General features: G+C 52.4%; 8 protein-coding genes across 8 annotated transcripts; 4 read left to right on the forward strand and 4 right to left on the reverse strand.

The window, feature by feature from the left end:
• Positions 1 to 175: 175 nt before the first annotated feature.
• DACRYDRAFT_116213 (ARM repeat-containing protein) lies at positions 176 to 6,181 on the reverse strand (the record flags this gene model as incomplete). The annotated part of the gene is made up of 12 exons (XM_040770156.1): positions 176 to 731; positions 780 to 1,295; positions 1,343 to 1,573; positions 1,621 to 1,860; positions 1,908 to 1,974; positions 2,025 to 2,170; positions 2,221 to 2,907; positions 2,956 to 5,484; positions 5,538 to 5,609; positions 5,659 to 5,910; positions 5,962 to 6,036; positions 6,090 to 6,181. 12 exons carry the CDS (start codon positions 6,179 to 6,181, stop codon positions 263 to 265), a joined length of 5,376 nt encoding a protein of 1,791 aa, XP_040628641.1. The 3' UTR covers positions 176 to 262.
• Positions 6,182 to 7,310: 1,129 nt separating this feature from the next.
• On the forward strand, positions 7,311 to 7,979 carry DACRYDRAFT_15773 (uncharacterized protein; the record flags this gene model as incomplete). Its single annotated transcript, XM_040771137.1, has 2 exons — positions 7,311 to 7,438; positions 7,490 to 7,979. 2 exons carry the CDS (start codon positions 7,311 to 7,313, stop codon positions 7,977 to 7,979), a joined length of 618 nt encoding a protein of 205 aa, XP_040628642.1.
• Positions 7,980 to 9,281: 1,302 nt separating this feature from the next.
• DACRYDRAFT_88863 (uncharacterized protein) lies at positions 9,282 to 9,727 on the forward strand (the record flags this gene model as incomplete). The annotated part of the gene is made up of 3 exons (XM_040776879.1): positions 9,282 to 9,295; positions 9,484 to 9,530; positions 9,588 to 9,727. 3 exons carry the CDS (start codon positions 9,282 to 9,284, stop codon positions 9,725 to 9,727), a joined length of 201 nt encoding a protein of 66 aa, XP_040628643.1.
• Positions 9,728 to 9,942: 215 nt separating this feature from the next.
• DACRYDRAFT_52413 (uncharacterized protein) lies at positions 9,943 to 10,169 on the reverse strand (the record flags this gene model as incomplete). The annotated part of the gene is made up of 2 exons (XM_040775107.1): positions 9,943 to 9,999; positions 10,062 to 10,169. Coding segments are annotated over 2 exons (165 nt in total), but the record flags the coding sequence as incomplete, so codon positions are not given.
• A 2,160-nt stretch (positions 10,170 to 12,329) lies between these two features.
• DACRYDRAFT_107486 (uncharacterized protein) lies at positions 12,330 to 13,496 on the forward strand (the record flags this gene model as incomplete). The annotated part of the gene is made up of 2 exons (XM_040768480.1): positions 12,330 to 13,245; positions 13,297 to 13,496. 2 exons carry the CDS (start codon positions 12,330 to 12,332, stop codon positions 13,494 to 13,496), a joined length of 1,116 nt encoding a protein of 371 aa, XP_040628645.1.
• Positions 13,497 to 13,843: 347 nt separating this feature from the next.
• On the forward strand, positions 13,844 to 15,110 carry DACRYDRAFT_107487 (alpha/beta-hydrolase; the record flags this gene model as incomplete). The annotated part of the gene is made up of 5 exons (XM_040768481.1): positions 13,844 to 13,936; positions 13,984 to 14,147; positions 14,293 to 14,599; positions 14,648 to 14,756; positions 14,806 to 15,110. The coding sequence occupies 5 exons, from the start codon at positions 13,844 to 13,846 to the stop codon at positions 15,108 to 15,110; spliced, it is 978 nt and encodes a 325-aa protein (XP_040628646.1).
• Positions 15,111 to 15,170: 60 nt separating this feature from the next.
• DACRYDRAFT_116214 (uncharacterized protein) lies at positions 15,171 to 19,191 on the reverse strand (the record flags this gene model as incomplete). The annotated part of the gene is made up of 16 exons (XM_040770157.1): positions 15,171 to 15,228; positions 15,278 to 15,319; positions 15,367 to 15,747; positions 15,793 to 15,913; positions 15,964 to 16,125; positions 16,174 to 16,256; positions 16,305 to 16,342; positions 16,397 to 16,478; positions 16,527 to 16,620; positions 16,668 to 16,710; positions 16,765 to 16,833; positions 16,892 to 17,165; positions 17,219 to 18,255; positions 18,314 to 18,666; positions 18,720 to 19,031; positions 19,092 to 19,191. 16 exons carry the CDS (start codon positions 19,189 to 19,191, stop codon positions 15,171 to 15,173), a joined length of 3,249 nt encoding a protein of 1,082 aa, XP_040628647.1.
• A 233-nt stretch (positions 19,192 to 19,424) lies between these two features.
• On the reverse strand, positions 19,425 to 20,819 carry DACRYDRAFT_22165 (uncharacterized protein). Its single transcript, XM_040772710.1, has 4 exons — positions 20,501 to 20,819; positions 20,074 to 20,452; positions 19,889 to 20,025; positions 19,425 to 19,841 (listed from the first exon to the last, which is right to left on the reverse strand). Exons 1-4 carry the CDS (start codon positions 20,746 to 20,748, stop codon positions 19,544 to 19,546), a joined length of 1,062 nt encoding a protein of 353 aa, XP_040628648.1. The 5' UTR covers positions 20,749 to 20,819; the 3' UTR covers positions 19,425 to 19,543.
• Between the last annotated feature and the right edge of the window lie 2,255 nt (positions 20,820 to 23,074).

The raw sequence follows: 23,074 nt of genomic DNA on the forward strand, positions 1-23,074 counted from the left end.
CTACAATCAACTCATAATTTACTAGTACTATCAGAAACTGTTGCATATACGCACTCTTGCCAGAAAATCAAACCTTCAATGCCCAGAACATGCCCCAGTATCTCGCTCATACCAAGCCATTCGGACAAACATCTAGCATAAACATTCATGCGATCCAAGACGATATACATTGTAGGGGTACTTCCATTACATGACACAAATATTGGCTATCAGTACAACGCTACACCCTGAAAGGAAAACTTAGAGACATGGCGTTCAGTGTTCATTCTTCGCGGATAGTCGGGCTCATCAGATTCCCACTATGCGCACGCGCATGGAGTTTGCGAGTGGACGGAGAGCTTCTGCTCAACCTGCGGCTCAATCCCCGGAGAATACCAGTCTCCATCATATCCAACGCTTGCTTGGCTGACTTGTTGGCCGATTTGCGGTCTTCTCCCGCTGCCAAAGTTGACTTGTGCATCATGCTCGTAATCCGTCGAAGGTACTTGTCCGCTTCGGCGTTGAGCAGCTCCTGCTTGAAAGTGCCCGTACGAGCAAGAGCCTCGATCGTGCCGCACGCCAAGCAAACAACCTCGGCACGATTCCCCTGGGTGAGATGAAGGAGGGGAAGTATCAGGCCAGCCTCAAATATGGACTTGCGCTCTCTGTCAGATTCGCTCGCGATGTTCTGGCATATCTTGAGCGCAGTGACCTGATTCGCTCGGGCGAGAGGTATCGTGTCATCTTTCGGTCTGCTTGGACGTCAACATGTGCTTAATGTGCGTAGATCAACAACTCACAACAAGTAATGAGCAAGCGCACCAAGGATCCCTGCCTTGCCGATCTCCGCCCGATGTGGTGGTAAAGACGCAATAGAGTTCATGATCTTCAGCGACAGCTGTGCAACTCGCGCACTCGGCGGTTCCACCAAGTATCGCAACAATACGTTAACGATCCCTGTTCTGATTATAGGTGTCTTATCACCGAACGCAGTAGCAGTGACCGCAAATATAGCCTCGAGGCTAGCGACTTGCATCCCTTCATCCGGAGTTCGCGCCAGCTCAACCAACGACGGTATGAGTCCACTCGCTGAGATCTCCTTCGAACGGTTGATATCGGCCGTAGCGATGTTAGCCAGAGAACGGCAGACAGCTTTGAGAACGTCGTATTTCCCCCGGTCGATGGTGATTATGCTGAGCAGTCCGGACAGGAAGCCGTCCGTGAGGATCAGCGTGGATTGGACGGTGTTGCCGCCTTGGTTACTTGCGGTCTCGATGCCAGAAACTGCAGCGGCTCGCAGTTTCGCTTCTCGGCGCCTAATAGGAATCAGCATAGGCGGTCCACAATTATTTGCGGCACTCACGTCAGGGCAGTAACCAATATCGAAGATTTTCCAAAATCGACCAGTTGAACGGCGAGGCTTTTCATCACGAAGCACACAAGATCCAGCACACGTTCGTCACCCCGTGTATCCAAGAGTATCATCAATCGGGGTATCACATCCTGCTGGACCAGCTGGATATTCACAGCCGGATTGACACATACAGATCGGATGGTGTCGTCGACGGAGGATACGATCTGAGGCTCTTCGTCCCTATTTTTTCTCAGCTTTCGGCGTCCGCTTGATTGGATTTGACTTACACGAAAAGCTGTATAAGCTGGTCAAACCGTCCAGTTTCCACCATCAACGGTGTCAGGAGAGGCATAACATCTAGAGCGAAGATAATCGCCGTCGAGCGTAAACGGCTATTGTTGAGCATCTGAAGCAATTGATTGAACAGCTGGCCTTCTAACAGCCGTCTGCGGTCTGCAATGGTGCCGTTTATGATTAAGCCGCGCACAGATGTGAACGCAGCTTCGGATACGGCAGGTATCTCATGCCTACGGCTGCGCTTAGTAATGTCTCTACGAGGAAGCGGGTCACATACCACATGAGAGCCAGCAGCCTTTTCTCGTCGCCAATGAGCAAGATTGCATCGCTGAGCGCAGTGATGGCTAGCACGAGTTATTAGTCCTTATCCGTGCTCGTCCGCATCGAAACCTACCTTCTGCAAAGAAGGCCGAATTACTTTCTTTCAGCTGGCCAGATCTTGCGAATAGTGGTCGAACAAGCTGAACACGAACATCGTCGTCTCGAAGAACCACATCCAAAGTCTGTCGGGCAGCTCTACGAATTGCAAGTATTTCATGGCTGTTCCGGATCAGCTCGTGAACTCGTTGGTCAGGAAGCAATCAACCCACTTTAACAGATCCAAGAGAGTATCACAAAGCCCAGCCTGGGCGATTTCGACGGCTAATACAGGTAACAGGCCGCATGCCAGATCCACAAGAGAGGGATCACCAACTCCGAGCGAGGAGATAAGTCGTTCCACCAAATCTGCTTTCACAAGGCGCTGCCTGTGAACAGCGGACGCACTGGCGGCTTTCCGAAGCGACGCGGCAGCGGCCTGCCGTATCGGTTTTTGACCATGGGAAAGGAGACTGATGAGAGAAGAAGTATCCGCTTCACTCTCAACTAGGAATGGGCCAAGGGATGGAATAGCCTGCTCCGCAGCAAATGTCAAGACGTCCTGTGGTGCATTCGGCAATGATGAGAGGATGATTTGGAATAAACCAGCTGATGCTAATCGCTCCGCGGTTCCGTCATTTCGCAGTGCGAGTTGTAGCTGTGATTCAACTGCGATGCGAATCTCAGGCGAACGGTGGGAGAGAAGATCGAACAAAACCTGATAAGTGCCTTCTCTGATGTAATCGCCACAAATCGTCGAGGTCAACGCCTTGGCACAATACTGGATGATATTCGGCGGAGGGGATGAGTCCAGTTGTGCCAGTATTGTTCGCCCCAAGATAGTGCGGTCTGTAGGTGCGCCTCCCAGAATATTGTCCAAGGTGCGAGTTGCAGAGCTGCGAACAGTTGGGTGACCGTTTCTAAGCATAGTTAGCGACTGAGTAAAGCATAGCATGGTCTGGACGAACACTAGAAGATGCAGCGCAATGCTACAAGCGTCATCAATTTCCGCGATTCTCTGAGAGAGAAGCGGGAGTATCTGCTCGCAAAACTCCGGCTCTCCTTGATGAGGATTCCGAAGGCTGGCAGAGAGAATGGTGAGAAAATTGGCATCTATGAGCATGTGCTGATCCACTGGAGTGCCACGGGCAATCTGGACAAGAGATATATAAAGGGCTTGTCGTGCTAATTTCTCGTCCACGTTGAAGAGCTCCAGTATGTTCCGTAACAGACCAGCCCTACACGCATCCATCCCCATTAAAGGGATGACTGACGACGCAAACTCTACCCGGTCCCTCACTGGAGATGAACAAAACTTAATCAAGATCTGGAAGAAACCAAGCTCCACGAGCGTTTGTCTTGTCCCTTGATTTTCTCGAATTGCATCTCGCAGTGGACCGTATGCCGGACATCGGATTCGTGGCTCGGCGTGCATAGCAAATTCCAGAACAGCGTTCAACTCGCCTGTATTCAGAATATCATTCGTCATCGGCTGCAATGCGATATCCGCGATATCCAAGATGTGTTCCTCCTGAGAATCCAATTGAGGCAAGTACGCTTCCCGCAAAGCGCCTCTGTCCGCCGGAGAGGATGCGACAATGGTCCGAACAGCGGCCAATGCTCTGCCCTTCAGCGTTGGATTAGAAGATGACGCCAGGTGAATGATCAGGCCGCTTTGTCCGCGACGACAACATAGCAGGCAAATCATGGGGAGCAAATCACCTAAAAGACCGACGATCACAGGATCTTGAACTATTTGGAGGTGTTGAACCAATCGAGGCAGAATATCGGCACTGACCAGCCCTTGCTGAGCCTTCTCTCCCGCGCTAGCTACCTTTCGCAAGCAGTCGGCAGCTAACTGCCTTGTAGGCGGATTCCCTAGGAGGTCGATGAGTTGAGGTGCGAATCCGCCTTCTGCAAGATACACGGCAATAAGCAGCAGAAGGGTGCCACCGAACTGGATAATGTCTTCTGGTGGTCGTGGGGATGAAAGTTGAGGAGACAGCACAGTCATTATACCCACTCCTGCGAGCTGCTTTTGTTGACCAGCGGATGTCTGTGACAGCTGCAGAACGACTGGCATGACAGCTTGACGAATGGCGGCATTTTCGTGGGAGAGGAATACTAGTATCTCGCTATGACGGTTGTCGGTCATCATGTCGTTCGCGATCAATGGGAGCGTTTCGATCATAAATTCCAGGATTTTTGGTGGGGGGGCAATCAGATGTGTCTCGAGGGAATATTGGAGTGCCTGGCGACAGCGACGATCGGAATGGAGGATGCGGCGCAGTGCATTTGTTGCCGAACCGGACAGAGTCATATCACGATGCAGTACTAGCTCAACAAGGATATTGGTCCCTCCAGACTTGCAGATCTGAATGGCAAATGCAGGGAGTGCTCTAACGGTGAATGTCATGACGTCGGACGGGATATCGGGTAGCGCAAGATATGGCTGGATTTTGCTGAGAAGGCCTGCGTCCAACAATTTCTTTTGCTGCTCTGGGGATTCTTGAGCCAACTTGAGTATCACTGTGAGGAACAACTCGCGCATGCTGGAGTCGGGGAGATCGAGATAGGTGAGAATCTCGGTTAAGCGCCCGGCACTGAGCAGATCGGTTGCGATTTGCTGAAGACTCTCGAGAGTGAAGGCACGAACTCGCTCGTCCATGGCGTCGCTGTGCCATATGTATGGATCTAAAGCAAGGCGCAGTTTCTCTCGAGCATTGGCATCCACCTTCCTGATAGCGCGGAGTGAAATGATACAAGCGCTTTGCAGGCCCTGGTCTTTGTAGAGCAGCATATTTAGCAGTAGGGGGGTTTGATCTTCGAGCGCAATTTCGGTAGCAAGGTTGGGGAGAACAGACGCCATGAAAGTGAGCAGGTCGACAGGAGGATTGCTGGAGCTGATCAATCCATGACCGCCAACGATGAGACCTGCATGGACTAAACCGCGCCGCACTGCTACGGCAGAGTTGACGGCTCTGCTGACGGGTTGATAGACGGAAGTGCGCACTGTTTCGGAAGGGTGATTGGCGTAGAAGACAGCGGCTTGGTACTGTCCATCCGCTATGGCATCCTGAACTAGGGCAGGAAGAGCCAGGTGCGCGAATTCGAGCACTACTGGCTGGGTCTCATGTAGGAGTAAACGAGACAGTGTGACTTGCAAGGGTCGACGGCAGGTGATATCTCCTTTCAGGATGATCGTCAATGCGTCCCTCGCGATGCTGGACATGACATCGTTTTGAATCATGAGGATCTCAAACAGCTGGGGACACTGCTGAGATTTGGAAAGTGAGAGTGCGATGTGTCGCTCGCCGAGGAGGGAGGAGACGAACTCTATGACATCGTCCTTGTTGAGTCGAATAAGGGGGATGGTCGTGGGCAAGAGGGCAAGAATGAGGGCGTCGAAATCGCGTTGATGCTGTTGAGCGTACTTGTAGTCGCTAAAAGGACCCAATGTTGCCATACAATGTCGTCGAATCCGAAGGGATGAGTTGCTGTAAATAGGGTCAACATACAGTGTGCTAGATTGTTTTCATCTCGCACGCACCCGAGGTGCCTGACGATGTCTGGTATACCAAGCGCGGGGAATGTGTCTTCCAAGAATGCTTCTGAATTGGTTCTATGCCCGACTTTAGTATAACCCCGCAACGTTAATCGAGCGCTCGTACCTTCTAGCCCGCCTCTGCTCTTCCATTCGCCTCGTATGTTCCTTCTCTTGCGCAAGCACAAGCCTCTCATTCTCCAACACGTGTCTCTGTCTGTCCAGCTCGCCAGCACGCTTCCTCAAATCCTCTTCACGTCTCACAAGCGCTAATTGATCCTGTTTGATGGTTTCTTCGCGGGCTGCGAGTGCTTGTGCTTGTTGGTGTAGAGTGTTTTCCCGTCGCACAAGAGCACGTTCTCGATCGGCTTGCTCGCGACTGAAATAATGAATCAGTGAAATAGACAAAGCACTCAGAGCAGAGACGTACTTCTGTCGCTGTAGAGTCACGATCTGCCGCTCTTGATCGGCCCTCACAGCAGGCGAAACGATATCGTACTCATCACTACTTGCATTCAACATCTCAAAAACACCTTGCTGCATATAAATTCAACTTACGGGTACCTAGACATGCCTGGACTGGATGGTGATGTTGGGCTGTTTGGGGGAAGTTGGCCATTCGTCCGGAGGGAGACAGATCTCGAGGTCATATTTACCTCTTCGACTTGAAACTTGGGCGTCTATCTCGGGTATGCCGTTATCAGAAATAGGAGTATGATTGAGGCGAATTTCCCTGGACGGGTGCCTGTCCGGGAGTGCGAGGAATTGATGGGATATGGTCACTGTAGGTGTTCGTTCAGGGACCGAGGCTGGGTGCCGTGATGTGTATAATCTGGCAGGCTGTGCGCAGCAGGCATCCGCAACGATAATAAGCAACCAATTTCCAGTCATTGTGGAAGAATGGAAGAGTGTAGAGATGGTTGATTAGGTGATGGCATTGCACAGAAATGAACAAAGTTACATTTGTATGATAGTCCAGCGCTTATTTCGTAGGGTCGTCGTGAAGGTTGCCAACATGGTCGATAACGGGGCTGCTTCTCGGCCCGTAGACCCTAGATCCGCCTTTCCGACCCCCATCCATCATCTGCATGTTAAGCGCTGTGAATCCCATGTGACAAGATCACGTTTCTGTCAATCAGAAATCAACCCCTTGATGTGATTGAAGGAGCCCCCGCTTCCCCAGAATGATCTTGCACAGGCAGAGGAGTTGTTCGACATTGAATAGAGTCGTTGACAAATATTCCGCTGGAAAATTGGAAGTCATGAAGATCATGGTTAGGGTGTGGTCGTTGTTTGCAGAGAGGCGTTTCGGAGCATTGCGCCGATGACCAAGGGCCCTGGTAACGCGTTGTGTGGGAGACCAACTGTTTCAATCTTCGACAACCAAACCAAGTCCAGGAAACCTGTCCAGCACTATCCACAAGGACGTCCACACCTTTATTCCGTGCTCTATATCACCTCTCTTGTCATATGGGGAAACAACCGCTTGCTATTCTTTCTGAACTTTCACGCTCAAGCGGGCAGAATCGATTGCCAACAAATAACACACCATGCGCTGCCTCGTTCGACCTGTCGGACTGCTTGCCTTCCGTCGATCCGAGCGCCTGAACATAATGCAATACTTGCCTTGACGTTCTCCGTCTCTTCCCGCTTTCACCCAGAGGAGATACGATGACCACTGATGTATTGCCTGCCGGAGCTCATGCACCCAAGGCATACTAAAGGCTGGCATTAGTATGCATCTCGATGATAACAAGGCATTGGTGCTTGTCCACAACCATGTTCAAGAATCTCTTGATCTACCTGGCGATTGCTTGCCTTGCACTCGCACAGACAACGGTCATCCCGTACGGTAGTCCTTATCTCTTCTTAAACGGGAGATGGGATGACACCGATACCTCTTGGTGGTAAGATGACCCCAATCCAACCTTTGATCGTTACTGAACCACTCGTTCTAGGGCTGGTACCGGCTTCAAGCTAGTTGCCAAGAATCTCAGAATGATGACAATCTATCTCGGGGATATGACGACAAGTCCCTCAGCGTCGGTCGGCGTGTCAGTGAACTACGGCGCATGGCAGACGGTCAACCTCACCTTCGGCGCAAACGCAGTCCCGCTCGCTGGGTTGAACTCATCTCCGCTCTCGACCAACGTCATCCGACTCGCAAACGAGGGTTGGCAGAATAATAACCTCCAACTCGAGGCGGTCGAGATCAACGGAGACGCTATCCCCGAGGTCTACACTCCTAGCGAGCTCAACTTCCAGTTTATCGGCGACTCGTTGTCCGCTGGTCAATACTGTGTTCAAGGAGTGATTAACGCTTGGGACTTCGTGACGGCAGAAAATTTCAAGGCGGAGCATAGCATTCAGGCCCAGCCTGGTGCTTGCCTAACCGATATTGACTGCTGGGGGAACATCCACGGTACTTTACCCTCGTCAAGTACTTAATCAACCCCCTCACTTTTGGTTTCTAGGACAATCCTATGAGTTCTTGGAGATAATAAACATTGTCATATTTCTTGCCCCCGCAAGCGGTGACATTCTGATTTTGACTGCCTCGGAGATGATTATTCAACAGTACACAACGCCGTTACTCAAGGATACGCAAGACAGCTGACGTAAGCATTATTAATAACCTGAACGACCATGATTGTTATTTCTACAATATCGAGATGACCAATTTAAGTTTTGATGGTCTATATAATGCCGTAGAATGCAATGCGTCTTCCAACCATGAAGCTGAAGGTAAGAATGCACATCATTTATTTGGCATGTACAATCTGGCACGAGGGGAAAGAAGTACTGACTGTGGGTTGTACGACCCATGAATCCCAATGAATGGTTCGTCCAAAGTTTTGTGTTTGCAGAGGTCTTAACTGTTGTACGGCCAAGAGACCCTAGCGTCGAGCGTGGCAATTGCATTCCCGCCTACAACTTAGTGTGAGTCGTAAACCTTTTGCGTTTGAACTCGAAACACATAATATCAGTCTCCTGCTTCATTCGCCCATCTCTTGCTCGATGTGCATATGGGTTTTCAGCTGATCATGTCCATTGTCAAAAGCATCTATAGCAACTCTTGAGATTTGTATTCTGGGCTGTCGAGAAACGCAAGGCTATGCAGTGGGGATGAACAGTCAGAATTCACAGACCGTAACTGGTGGTCGCTGGAAGAAGAATAAAGAGAGTCACGGAGGTATTTCATTCGAAGGGCCACGCACGTGAAATTCGGAACCCTCGCCAGCACGATCCATCACATGAGCTGTCACAGTTGCTGTAAAAATCTCTGATACCTGCGAACTATCATCGTGATATCGTCTCCGATTGACCTGGTGATACAAATCAAGCAGTGAAAGTTATGTTATGCCTGCGACGTTTTGATGAGTGGACACTCATCTGCAGCAGATTAGCGTCGATGTTCACGAGACCTCGGGTTGCTGACATGTCGCACATCCCCTTCGCCAAGCATGCATAAAGGCCTTGCACCACGTGAAGCTGTTACCTATTGAAGAACATGTCTTTGTCACGACGTCGATAGTAGATTGCCGTAACCGGCGATGGTGGAGGACTATCGCGCACCAGACAAGATTCGACGCGGTCAGCTGCGAATGCCGGATGCGGATACAACAGATTGAAACTGAATACATCTCGCATCACACTATGATCAACGCCGTGTTATCGCCGCATCATGGCCAACCTCGTGTTATCGCCACACCCTGGCCAACCCTGTTAACCCCATGTTATAGCCGCACCATGGCTAACCCCCGGTGTATATATAATGTTCTGTGCGAGATTTGGTACGACACGACCCAGCGTTGAGACTACTCTTCCGGTTTTTGACAACGGTACCGTCTGACGTACGTTCTTCCCTTTGTGTCGAATAATATTGACATGTCAAACAGCCACAGACGCCCGCCTTCGATAATGAACCATACAATCCAATGATCAACCCGAGCCACGGTAACACGGTCCATGAAGTCACCCTCCTTCAGCAAGAATATTGCGAGTACTGCGTCTTGTGTGTGAGATTTCTGCCATCTCATGTTTTGTGCACCCCAGATGCTTTGGATCTCCGATTCTGGAGGTTTGAGATGTCGGCGATCGAATGGGATCCTGGAACCCTTGCTTCGGCACAATGCATGGATGAGGGCAACCCCATGGTTCGTTTGTTTCAGGTGTCTGGGTGCCAGAACTGTTGACGCTTAATGAACCACATGCTAGGACACGAGACTGCAATACGGTCACTGCTCCGGGTCTTCATAATCACTGCAACCAAAGGCCATCTGATATCCATCAAGGGTGAGCCTCGAAGCAACCAGAAGAGACGGTAGTTCACTCACAATGTTCCATAGGTCTTGACCATGTTCAAGAGCAAGTGGTCTTCTTCTGGTGACCACTTCCCCCGATTCACAGCTCACTCCATCTGCCCATACCACCGCTTTCGGCAGTCTTTGTTCGTGCGCCCTGGCACCTGCTTTGCAATCAGGCGTCAGTGATGGGGCTGACCGGTGATGCTCCCCTCGACTAATAAACAAATGAGTTCAATGTGGACCAGCCAAACAGAACCGTCGAGAGCGTACCCTCGAGGATGGCAGACCGAAGCAAGGCGTCCTCGGCTTCAGTCCAGAACCGCCGGGTTCGGGACCGCTCTTTCGCCCCGCTTTCTTCTTTTCTACTTTCCTCTCGGCTCTCCGTAATACATGGAACCTGATATGAAATTTATATTAGGGTGACTCAGTACTTTCTTGAGTTGCGTGACTTCACCTATTCTTGGCCGCGATACCACTGCGATGAGGTAGAGATTCACGCGCAATTTCAGCCCACGCGTGACCATGGTATTTCGCTCCCTTCAGGAGCAATTTATCCTGCCACAAACCTCAGCACAGGTCTGTTGCTGGATGAACCCACTCTAGTTGGACCGACTGGATCGTCAACAGAGCAAACGGACAAGATCACTCTCCCTCAGTCGAACCCATCGTGCTCTGCCGGAAGGAACCCCCTACCACAAACACCTCACCATGTTGCCTCCGGGAAGAGGAAAATGGCAACCATATCACCCACGATCAATGCTTTTCCCCCCGAATCAAGTCTTCCTTCCTTTCCTGTGGCGGTGGACCGAGTCAGGTGCGTCTCTCTCTTGCAATCTTTAGTGACGATCACCATTAGGTACTATGATGGCCCGATGCCACAACCCCACTGCCAGACTGGGCCTCAACATCAAGAACGGCTCATGCACCTTCCTCATACCAGATTGCAGCCTTATCTCCCATATTTCAAAGTGTTGGCCCACTTTGAAATATGGGAGATAAGGCCTGACATCGACCATAGTGATGGGTTCTGAAGAGTGTGTGCATCATCATCGAGACCCTTTTACAGGCCCCCATGATGGTCACAGTTGATATGGCTACCAAGCTCCACCTGCGGTACCTACACCTTCCCTTACATTGCTCACACTGCTGGCCCCTTTCCCTCCCCCATATGGCTCAAGCCCACCCCAGCAGCACGCCGGCAGCGCCTACCGGACAGCGGTGCTACCCACCGATCATCGACTGCCGCCTCCGAGGGCACCCGAACCCGCCTTGTCAAGGCCGTCCGTCGTATTCCTCACCCTACCAATCCTACCAACCGGACCTTCCTGCAGGCGCCCGTGAAGTTTACAGTACATATCACTATCAAACTCCACCTGCAGGAGGTACAGCTTATCGTGCACTGCCAACACCGCCGGTTCCTTTCCCTCCAAGACACGACCCAAGCCCACCCCAGCAGCACACAAGTAGAGATTATTGGACAACTCTACCCGTCCATCATCAAGTGCTACCTCCCAGGGTACCCGATCCCGCCCCATCAAGATCATCCTATTCCTCAACATACGAGCCAAGCTCATCATCCATCCCCTACCACGGCCGATCGTATCCCGGACCTTCCTATTCTGTATATTACTAAGTGCGTCCTCGTTTCCTCTCTGCCTGGTGTGAAGAGTGAGCGTGCGCTTTGTTGCCACGCCATTCTTCGACACCACTACGTATCTCTACGTCCGATCTTCTCTCCCTCAGTAGTACCCAATAGTTTTCTCATGTCCATGGTACAAAGTCATCTCATCAGCTGCATGCAATACATAGACCTCATCGCCAGAGATCAAATGACAAGCGTTATCCATCCGATGACGTCATACCGTTGTGCATATTGCTGGACACCGACGTAGATCACCGTATGTATTTTCACAATCTGACTACCATCAATTTGGACAAGATCAGCTCATTCAAAGTTTGCTATATTGATTCGCAGGAAGTACCCTATCAACACGACAGATTTGGCCATGGTGCCAATCTTCCCTACATATTCATATCGCGTACATCTACTTTTTCTTCTTTGAGCCACTGTTCCACCTCAGCCATCGTCCAACCCCCTGTGAGAGCGCTTGGGCAAACGTGCTCGTATCCTTATCCTTGAAAAAGCGCTCGATGGTCATAACGTCTTCGAACGTCATGAGCGAGCGAAAGCCGGAAACCTGTCGTCTCTTGCTCCTGCTCGATGGAACCAACGAAGTGTTCTTCCATTGTTTCACTTTGAGGTACGTGATACAAATTTTTGAGGGTCTTTATAGAACGGTGCTAGCGTCGATCGTGGCTCTTGCATTCCCACCTATTAGTGTGAGTCATAACCTTTCGCGTTTGAATCCGAAACCACTTACGCCGCATCACCTTCGTGGCAGATTCTCTTCTTACAACAATCTCCCTCACTTCTGTTACCTCTCGTCCCCTGCACCGTTTTCATCTTTCGTTCTATCAAGGTCCGCCCATGATGTTTTGGTTCAAGGCCAACTCGCTTAACCCGCCTGTCACTGGTGAACGACATGCCAAGTACAACACCACAGACGCTTTCGATACAGACACCACCCGAATCCCTGGTAGTACCAGCCGAACAGGAGTTAGGAAGTATGATCCGCCTGTCAATGCGACCTGTAACTCCCTAGATTGCGACTTATATCCTACGCCGACTGCATCTCCCTCCAATGAACCGGAAGCCCACCGGCAGATTGTCCTTGATCCATACGAGTTGCCAAGTCTTCGTCCTGATTTTTTGGAACAAGCGGACCTGGTAGCCTTGCGTTGTTCGAGAGCCCAGGATACAAATCCCAAGAGGTGTTATAGATGTATGATCGCTTTCGACCATGGAGAGGATCAGCTGCAAACCCGTGTGCAGATGGACGAGGATGAAGAGATTGAGTATCTCAAGAAAGAAATGCGCCGAATGAAGCAAGAGACCGTGATATCCTCTCAGAACGTATTGCGACTGGCCCGCGAGATCGAAGAGAAAGCGGCAAGTCTGTTACGCAAGGTGTCTTCCACATCTGCTCCTCCCATATCCAATGGTCCTCGCACTCGCAGGCAGATCACCTTGGATCCGTACCGCTTGCTGGATCGCCACGATCCATACGACCAAAACCGAGCAGAGCTATCAGGAGCCTTGGACATGGAGGCCCAGGTGGCACGTGCCGTTAGTCGCTATAACAGATCTGTGCCTCGGGTCCACAACGCAAACGATCAGCTGCTGTCCCAGGCTCAGAAGATGTCGGACAAAGAAATCGAAGCGATGAAGAAAGACATAAGGAGGATGAAGCAGGAGACCGTGCAATTGTCGCGTGACGCTTTGCGATCGGCTCGCGAGATTGAAGAGGATGCAAGAATCACCATGTTCATGCTAGGCGATCGGATTGGTACGTTCGTTTCTTGAAGTTTGTGCGCCAAGTGCTGATCACAGTCAACAGAGAAACTCGTCGACATTAGCCGTTTATCTGGCCCTCCGGACCCGTTCCTGCGTCGTGTTCGTCAGTCCGAGCCCGCCATCTGCGAGATTACCGACAAGGAGAATGAGCGCCATGAGGGAGATTCTTTGTACATCGGGTTTTGTAAGAGTATGCAACATGTATGGCAGATGCAGAGGTTGGCTCGTTCCGACTTGTTGTAGCAGCCAACAGGCAGGTTGAGAAGAATACTGATTGTGCACTGGGTCGGTGTGTATCGGCCCAAATCGACGATTATCAGGCTTCTGCATTGCCACCCAGATTGTAAATGTACTCCAGTCTGGGGTCAACCCCTCTCGTGAACTAATTTTTCAACTTGTTCTCCAACGGGGCTACTCTCGGCATTTCTCGCTCATGGAATACGAATGGCCCATCATGATCTACCTTCTGAGGAAATGATTCTTATGGGCGTTTCGGCGGCCGTTACTGTCTGCAGTGATCAAATAAATACAGATCTATTGTAACCGTCAGAATCCAAGCCGGGCTGCTCTGTATTCCTGCTTCACTAGCAATGGAAGACGATGACTTCGACAATCCTTTGAGACCAGTCGATTATAATGACCCTTTGGATCGCCCACTATCCGTGGACGCCGACTACAAAGCTGTGAGTTCCCTATCTAATCCATATGACCCCTACTCACGGGTGGACAGAAGGAAGCCTTGAGCTTCGCCCATCGTCACCCACTTCCGGCACCGGACGACCATTACGGATGGAGGGCGTTGGAGCAGGCTGAGCTTGCTCTAGGTCCCCATCCAGTTCTAGCGAAACGTTTTCGTCCTGAGACCAAAGTTGCGCGGTATTGGGTACCGGTTGCGTATAACGGAGACAGCAACTACCGCATACTGGTGCACGACCCCGCTCCATATCCAGGAGAGCCACTCCAGCTAAGGGCAGCCCTGATCTGATTTCATGGGTGAGTCAGATCACTCATGCTGCCAATTATGCTGAGCGTATGTTAGAGGCGGCTGGTCACACGGATATGCGGAGATGGACGGCGAAGGCGCGGACTTCCTAGCATCCGAGCTCCGCGCAGTGATATTCAACGTCGAGTATCGACTCATCCCTGAGTACCAGTGGCCTCAGAACCACAATGACTGTTATCAAGCTATAGATTGGGTAATGGACCATGCGAGGGAGTACGATGTCGATCCGGAGCGAGTTGGGCTTTGGGGCCAGTCTGCGGGCGCCCATCTGGCTGCAGGGGCTGCTTTGAGGGATGCGATGGAGCATAACCCAGGCCGCATCAGACACATGAACCTGACCGTGGTACGTCACATGTACCATCCTTCTGATGTGCTACTGACCTCATCTCAGCCCGTCGTGTGCGACCCACGAAAGCCGCCATTCCCGCTCAGCCAACAAAGGGAGACGAACTTGCCTCAGATGCCTCAAGCCCTAGTAGCCCAGTTCCAGAAGGTTTTAAGTAAGTCATGAGCCTAGCCTTTCTGTTCCTTCTCGCTGAAACCGGACAGCCGACTTGACGGGAAGCGACAAGCCGTGCGATGACCCATATTTCTCCCCGCTTCTGCAAGAGATCCCGGCACACCATTGTCCCGTACATATCTCTGTCGCAGGCCTGGACATGCTTCGGGACGGAGGGATTGCTTATGCGATTCAGCTGCGTAAATTTGGTATTGATGCGCAACTGCACGTCCTGCCGGGTGTGCCTCATGCTTTCAGTGCGGTGAACGAAACACGTGGCGAAGCAGTATTGGAGGGATCAGGCAAGGTTGTTGAATATGGCACTAAACTTCGATTGGAAGTTGCGGAAAACTAACATACACTGTTGACTTGTCTTGTTCGTGTTATGCTGTACAATACTGGTGCCACAAATACATCACAGGACCTTGTCCTCGAATGAGCCGTACATCAAGCGGCATCCTTCTTCGATCGACCTAGCCTCACTTCAATACAGTTTACCAAATACCTGAAAGGAAAACTTACGACACTTGACGGCAGGCAGAAGTCATAACAAGCAGGAAGAACCTATTCCGCTTCAGTAAGCCGAAAGAGGGGGCAAAGGTGCATCATACCAATAACGGGCAAATTCACCGCTCTTGACCGTTTCTCTTCCCTCGTCCGTCTTGGCGAAGCGCGAGCTGAGGAGCAGGGCATCATGCATCATTTCCGAAATGAGTTTTCCAGCTTTAGGCACCTCCAGCGGCAGAGGCATCTTGGATGCCATAGATGCAGCAGCGAGATACAACGACACTTTTGCATGAACATAGGCTTGTCGTCGATAAGGCGAGAGCACAGAGATGAACTCGCGGGATATGAATGCCGGGAAGGGTTCGGTGCCGATTGCAGATCTCGCCTCGCTCCATCGATCGAGAAGGATCTGATTTGCACGGACGATCCTAACTGCTGCATCGCTTCGGAATGGAGCTTCCCACTGAGGCTCTGCGGCAGCAAAGCTGAGGCAACATCAGGTTTGTCAAGAGAGAGAGGAAGTGACTTACGAAATCAACGGGTTCATACCGATGATCCTGGCTTGAAGTTTGGCCTCCCGTCGCTTGAGTTCACTTTCTACGCGCAGGACGTTCTTGTGCGACGGCCGATCATTAGCATCGATAGGCCCCACTAAATCATATCAGGACTGTAACTCTAGCTTGCGGCAGTGAACTACTTACGCGCACGACAATATGCTTGGAGCATCGTCACGTACGCCAAGTGCTCCTCGATCAAGTGCGCTAACGCCTTGCGTAGAGTGTGTCGAGCGGGATTCCGAAGGATAAGTAGCTGGAAACAGAGGACCAAAGTGATGGCGATTGACAACGCTGCTAATCCCTTGCCTATACCGAGGTCAGGATTCACCTAATGAAGATGTGATTGTTCCTTACCAGCTCGATACGGTGCCGAGTCAAAGTTGGCATTTCCGACATAATCAGCTTGTACATATTCTGTGATTATTAGAACCCCGGCGCTGGTTCTGGATGAGCTGGGTCCAGGCTTCCAAAGCGGAGATACATACCTATTGAGCGACAAGAGTCCAAGCACGAAAAGTTGCGGCTAAGTCGAACTGAGCATCCCCATCCCCGTAATCTGCGAGTTCTGCTGGCGCACCTTCTCGTGGATGACATATATGAAAGGGATTGCGTACACTGCGACGAGACACGCCAGACCATAAGGGTTATACACGTATCCCCTAAAACACGGTGAGGATCATTTCCCCGCTGATCACTGCCAGACGTACCCGACATGGTTGAATATCAAGAGTAGGATCATGCCTGCGATATTCCCAATAGCGGTGCCAAGGATCTGGAACGTGAACTGAAGGTAGCTCTGACCTGAAGGAACCATGAGCGCGAATTCACGGAATACGGGAGCGACGCACCGAGTGTGGGTGATAAGGCGATGACGATTGTCGGCAGTGCGGACTAGAGACTCATGAGCGCGTGCGCGTTTGTATCATGGGCATGTGTGAGGCTTACAGTAAGCGCGTACGAGATAAACCAACCCCTAACGACCGGGGCCCAGAGTAACACCGCAAACACGCATAACTGTGGTCCGATCAGCGTCCACTCACTCCCACGCGCAGGCGCAGGCGGAGGCACGCACCGCCAAAACGACCTTGAACGCATATATGCTATTCGGGCTACGGAACCACTGTTCCACGGCTATCATGCGCTGGATGAGGGTGACATTCTTAGGGATGTACTCGCGTTGCTCGAGCTGGGAAAGCGCGTCTTGGAGGCACATGTCTTCCTGCCCCTTTTTGCGGTCGGCGCGGAGAGACTCCCAGATGTGGACATGGAGGTGGTAATGCCTTTGAACGCCTTTGGAGGTGGTGGTGACGTGTGTGTGCAGCGCTTGGAGCTCGGTGATCAGCCGGCTGGGAAGTGTCAAGTGTCAGAAGGCACGATACTGGAAGAAAGGGAAACGGACTTCATAGCAAAGAGCATCGAGTACACTCGCACGAGCGCTTGGCCAGTACTGATCGCCTCGGGGTCATCTTCCTCCTCTTCCTCCGCCTCCTCCTTCAAGCTCTTCGCTCCTCCCTCTCTCCCAGTAACAGCAGCCCCCATCTCACCCTTCCCGTCCAGGCTTTTCAGCCCACGCGCGCGAATCGGCCTTATCCCAAAACTCGTCCTCACTCCCTCCTTCTCCATCGCCTCCTGCACACCACGCGCATGATCCTTCCCCCAAGCATCCGCCATACTCGTCATAGGAAGGAAGACCTTCAGTTCCTCCCCTCCCGCTTGTGTAAACCCGCCAGAGACGAGCAGCGCACCGACGACATCGAGCTGCTTAGCAGCGAACGCGTCGAAATCGTTTCGCAGGCTCTTGACCGCGTGGGTCCTGTATTCCTGCAGCTCCGGGTCGTCCGATTGTCCCTTCTCCCCGCCGCCAAATAGCTGGCGGTCGACAAGCGTCGGCCCGCGTGGCGTGACAGCTCCGGGGGAAGGAGTGCCGACCCCGCTCTCCTCCATCCCTGCAGAGCCGGGGAAGGTCGTCCCGCTCAGCGCTGTGCGGCCAGAATCAGACGCCTCATCCGCCGCTTCCCTCTGCAAGCGCCTGCCAACTTCTTCCAGCACTGCTTCCTGATCCATCTCCCCTTGCTCGACAGTCGACACTTGTTCCAGCGCAGCCTCCACCTCCTTAGGCTCCTTGAACCTGTCTTCCTCCCCCCTCAACTCAAGTTTCTCCGTAGCAAGCACCCTCATAACCTCCCCGAGAGTAGCACACAAGTCCCTTCTCATCCTCCTAAACTCCTTTTCCCCCGCAGGCAAAAACCGTTCCTTGAACGTGCGCACACTGTCGTTCTCTTCCCCGTTCAGCAGCCCGGAGTAGGCAGCGATCAACGTCGCTTGCAGGGAACGCATCTTGAGCACTAACAGGCGGTAGTCGGACATCGACCATCGGGAATAGACGATTTCGATCGAAGTCTGGTCGATGACCTGGCTGAGGAAACCAAAGTCTGCCTGCATCATAGGGAAGGATGAGTACCTCGCGCCCTGCACTAGGAAAGCGAGAACGCACCCGGATACTCTGGACCAACTGACTCCGGACCGCCCGTTCCTCATCCGTCAACTCCAGTAGATACCCCTTATTAACCAAATGGACAAACGTGCGCACATGATCCAAGCTGCGGACAAGCATCTGTCGCAGCTGGTTCTCGCTCGATGTAGGCCATACGAAGAGGTTGACGAAGAGCACGATAGCGGCGCCGAAGGAGTACGCTTTGAGGTATGAGATGAGCTGCGGGGCGGAGAAGGGCGCCAAGCCGTTGGAGAGGTTGCTTTGCGAGGTGAAGATCCCGTTGAACGTCATTAGCAGTGCGAGGAGTGCGAAGGGCAAGTAAGTGATCGACTGGGCTTTGATAAGTGCGAGTACTGGGTCATATTAGTCTGCAGCGCTTTTTGACCTCGGGTGGGGGGTGACGCACGGTAGACCATTATGACGAATACTACTCCCTGGGCGACAGGCACATGCCCAAGCTCTGCAAGGATGAAAAAGTCCAGAGCGCCAACAAGCACGCCAAGCATAGCGAGCACTGTGTTCTGCACACAGGCACCAACGGGCTTGCCGGGCGCGACGGCGATGACGACTATTACTGGTGCTGGGGAGGGAGGGGGGTTAGCGTTGAGCTGGGAAGGGAGGGAGGGAGGCGTACCGGATAGGGCTAGGGGGTAGTCGCTGAGGCTGTCAAAGCCGTGCAGGAAGGAGAATACGAATACGAGGAGGTAGGCGAGTGTGCCTGCCAGTGGGGGTGATGCTGTCAGTCACACACTAGTTCAACGCAGTTGTGAGGGCGCACCTTTGATAGTTGGGATTGAGCGTTTGGAGAAAGTGAACTTTAGGAATGACTTTAGTGATTTGACCAGTTTATGGCGTATTGTGGTGGTCGTCGTTGTCATCCTCGTCGTTGTCGTCGCCATTGCCCTTGAGTGACAGTTAAGAGCAAGTCAAGTTAACCCAACTCTAATGGGGACATGCCGCAGTGATATATATGAATGTGCCATAGTTACAGTAAAGTAAACGACTCATCACGGCCGTTCATACTCAGGGTTCACATTACCAATCACAATTCATCTCTCACCTGTTCACACGTTCCATCATTCACACACAGAACAGCACAAAAGTCCCAATCGCTCCATTAAGATCCCACGCACAGCGTAGCCTAGTACAAGCAGTCCACAACAAAAGGGGAAATGAGGATACCAAGCCAGTAGTCCAAGAATGAAAGATTGTCCTTGCACGATTCCACCCTTACAGCAGCAGGGAGAGCGCACCCGTAACCAGGAGAAGGGCAAGTCCTCCTCCAGCAGCAGCGTTCTTCCCCACCCCGCTCGTAGGAGCAGTCGTACCCGTAGTCCCAGTCCCGTTCAGCATAAGCGCATTCTGCATGAACGCGGCGTAGGTGTTCCCCGTCGTGGGTGGGTTCACGGCGAATACCATGCCTTTCCCGCAGTGGCCGGTTTGGCGGCAGTACACCCAGATTGGTGTGGTGGAGTTCACCATCATCGTGTACGTAGGGAAGACGGTCGCGTCGGCAGAGACGGGTTGGCTACGAACTGTCAGCAGGGGGTCGCGATGGGACGAGGAAGGACGCACAAGTCAGAGTCGAAACCGACCTGGCCAGTGGTAGAAGTGAGCGACAGTTTCCGACAAGGGTCTGCGAAGCTGCTCTGCGTCGCTGTGTGGTTCGCAGCGTGGTACTCAAACGTCACTGTGTCCCCAGGGTTGGCCACCTGTATGCATGGTTAGTTAGCATTAGAAATTAATGATGAAGGACGTACGACTGTGTTGGGGGTGTAGACAAGGCCGTTAGTCCCGCCGACGATGACACGGTGATCCGTCGGGCTACCCGAGCTGGCGCCAGCGGTAGGAGCAGCACCCACGACAGTTTGCATACCGGTAGGGGTGGCCGTATCACTCGCAGAAGGAGCCGCACTCGCGCTCGTCGGAGGGGCAGGAGCAGAGGCCGTCCCGTTTTGAGCCATAGCCGCGGCCTGGAAGGCGTCGAACGTGTTGCCCGTAGCAGGGGCGTTGACACTGAAGACCATGCCCTTCCCGCAATGCCCGTTTTGCCGGCAGAAGACCCACAGGGGAGTGGTGGCGTTTACCGTTACCTGGTAGGAGGGGAAGTTGGCTGTCTGCGTGGAGGGGACGGGCATGCTGAGGATAGGTTAGTGCATATAGCCAAGGTAGAGGACAGGGACTGACAAGCCAGAGTCGAATCCGATCGCGTTACCATTGGCATCCATCATCGGGACACAAGGGTTGGCGAAGGTGGATTGTGTGGCCGTGTGGTTGACCTGCTGGAAGACAAAGTTAAGGATGTCACCCGGGCTGGCCTGGATGTTGGATGGGGAGAAGGTAAGGGTGCCGGGGCCGCCGACTTGGATGTCGTGGATGAGGAGGGCAGATGCGAAGGGAGCCGCGAGGGCAAGAGCGAGCAGTGAGGCGAACATTCTTGGTTGCTTGGTATGGAGTGAGCGGGGGATAGCGTCAAGCTATGTATGTGGTGTGTCGGGCTAGCGACTGGTAGATTGGTGATGTGGGTTGAGGATGTTGGCGAGCTCTGCTCGGAACGCTTCGACTTGCGGAGGCGGGGAGGGAGGCGAAGGGAAAGAGGTTGATGACCATCGTCGGTGCTGCGATCAGCATTTTATGGTGAAAAATGAAATGAGGGATTTTGTTTTGTATAATAAGCGCTCTTTGAAGTGAAAAGTGAACACCAAGGCAACGGGGAACGGTGACCAGAAAGGCAACAAAGGCTTGGACCCTGAGCACCTAGGAATTCAGTATTAGCTTCTTCATCGCCACGAACACGAGCTTTTCACACCTCAGTTTTCTCCCTCCGAATGACAACGCATCAAGTCAGGGCATTGTCAACTTGCATCTCAGTGGCTTAACATCCTCGACCTCGGTATTGTCAGGCTTGCACGACTGCAGCGATGTCTTCCTCAGCGCAGTCAGGCAGACGGAAATGGCTCCTCGAAGGAATGCCCAGACTTCGCCCCGTTGTCAAGCGTCGGCAGTACCTGTCGTCATGGTGCCCCCCTGGCGTTGCTTCCCCTGTCTACACTCTTCAATACCTTCAACAATAAGGACACAAACGTCGACGACGACAGTGGGAACACAGGCGTTGGAGGGGGGAATTTCGATATCGTATGGTCACCTCTCCCGGGTATTTCGAGAATATGGTCGCGTCCGGAGCACCCAGATGCATCTCGGGTATCGCTCTATACTTGTGTCAGTCCATTCAGCATCCGTCACACGGTTTGCTACAATATGGAAAGATCTTTTGCATTACGCAGTACTTCTGTACCAGCGTCAGAAAATCTTGCGGGGGGCTCGGATATCGGAGAATGAGAGGGTCCTCGGCGGCAGCGCCGGCACGTTCTGCATGTTAACTTACCAGATCGGTCAGGAAGCGCAAAGTATAGAGACACAGGATTGTCGGTGAGAGCCCCTGCGTGCTGGCGCAACACGCTGACTCTTCCTCGTGTCCAGTCGGCCGAGGAAATAGCAGCGTCATTGGAGCGGATTAGTGAGCGTCTGACTGAGATCGTCTGGACTTCACGAACGGTCGCCACTCGTGCGGCAGGAGGGAGATAATCTGTCGTCGACATCAGCGTTAATGCTGCGTGCGAGCGTCATTGTCCTTGTCATGCCCGCTCGACAGTGCGCGGGCCCCAGATATACATCGGCCTGATGTCACTGAGACCGGTCCGACACTTGCATTTACCCGGAATACCATTGGCAGTTGATTCGGGAGTACTTTTGCGGTAAAAGTTGTCACGCTGGCGCTGATCTCAATGTCTTGCCATATTGGATCGCCTCGGAGATTACAGAGAGAAATTCTGCAAGAACCGCACAGCATCCCAGCTTGTCGAGAACCACACCTGTAGTAGCTCCAAGGACGGCCCGAAGGAAGATAGCCCTGAATAAGCCTCGCGGATGCCGATGGTGCATTGGGGCGTCAGGCGGAGTGGGAGAGCAGTGAAAAGCGGAGAAGCGGATTGCGTGATAGGTAATTTCCCAAGATCCGGGCGTATCCCAGACCTGTGCTCCTCAGCATTGGGTTGGGCGCTCCGTATTCTTCGGTGACACAATAGCCACACCTTATATGATCCATCTCTGGATATTAAGGTACATCTCCACAGTCGAGTCTTTGTGCTAGCGAAGATGCCGTGGGGTCAAGGATTCAGGCGAACAAGAGCCACTTTCAGGGGGGTCACGAAGCCAAAGGTCCCGCGGCTCAGTGCAGAAAACCAATTTCCGAGAGAGCCTGGTGACGGTCGCAGGGGGAAAGTAGTGGGTCAACCTATACATGACGTTCTGACGCATTGTCCTCGGAGGGTCATCTTCAGGACTGTAGCCCCACGATAGGCAGGGATTCAAAAAGCTTCATTCTGTGAAAGTGTATTGCAATAGCTTGGCAGAGCAAAATAGGAAGGGATGAATCCGTGGGCAACCATATAAGCAAACGGGCCCGAGACGGTTGACGAAGAGTGGTTCAGACCCAGACCAGGATCGGATACAGATGGAAGCTTCGCCAATAAGGAAGACGAACCAAGTAGGGCCGAGATACCGTTTCGCCATCGCAGTTACAAACATGTACTTCAACTGATGGGCGAATTTGCTTCAATCTGAGCCTTCTGGGCGCATCAGGAGATAGGCGGTTTCCATGCCTGTTCCGCGAAGTGGTCGCAGAGGAACATAGTTGTGCCAGCAGAGTATGGTTCCAATATGCGTCAATATGATTGAGTGAGAGGCCAGCTCCTTGTGCGA

The sequence above is a fragment of the Dacryopinax primogenitus genome, assembly GCF_000292625.1.
Source record: "Dacryopinax primogenitus strain DJM-731 SS1 chromosome Unknown DACRYscaffold_9, whole genome shotgun sequence".
Taxonomy (NCBI): domain Eukaryota; kingdom Fungi; phylum Basidiomycota; class Dacrymycetes; order Dacrymycetales; family Dacrymycetaceae; genus Dacryopinax; species Dacryopinax primogenitus.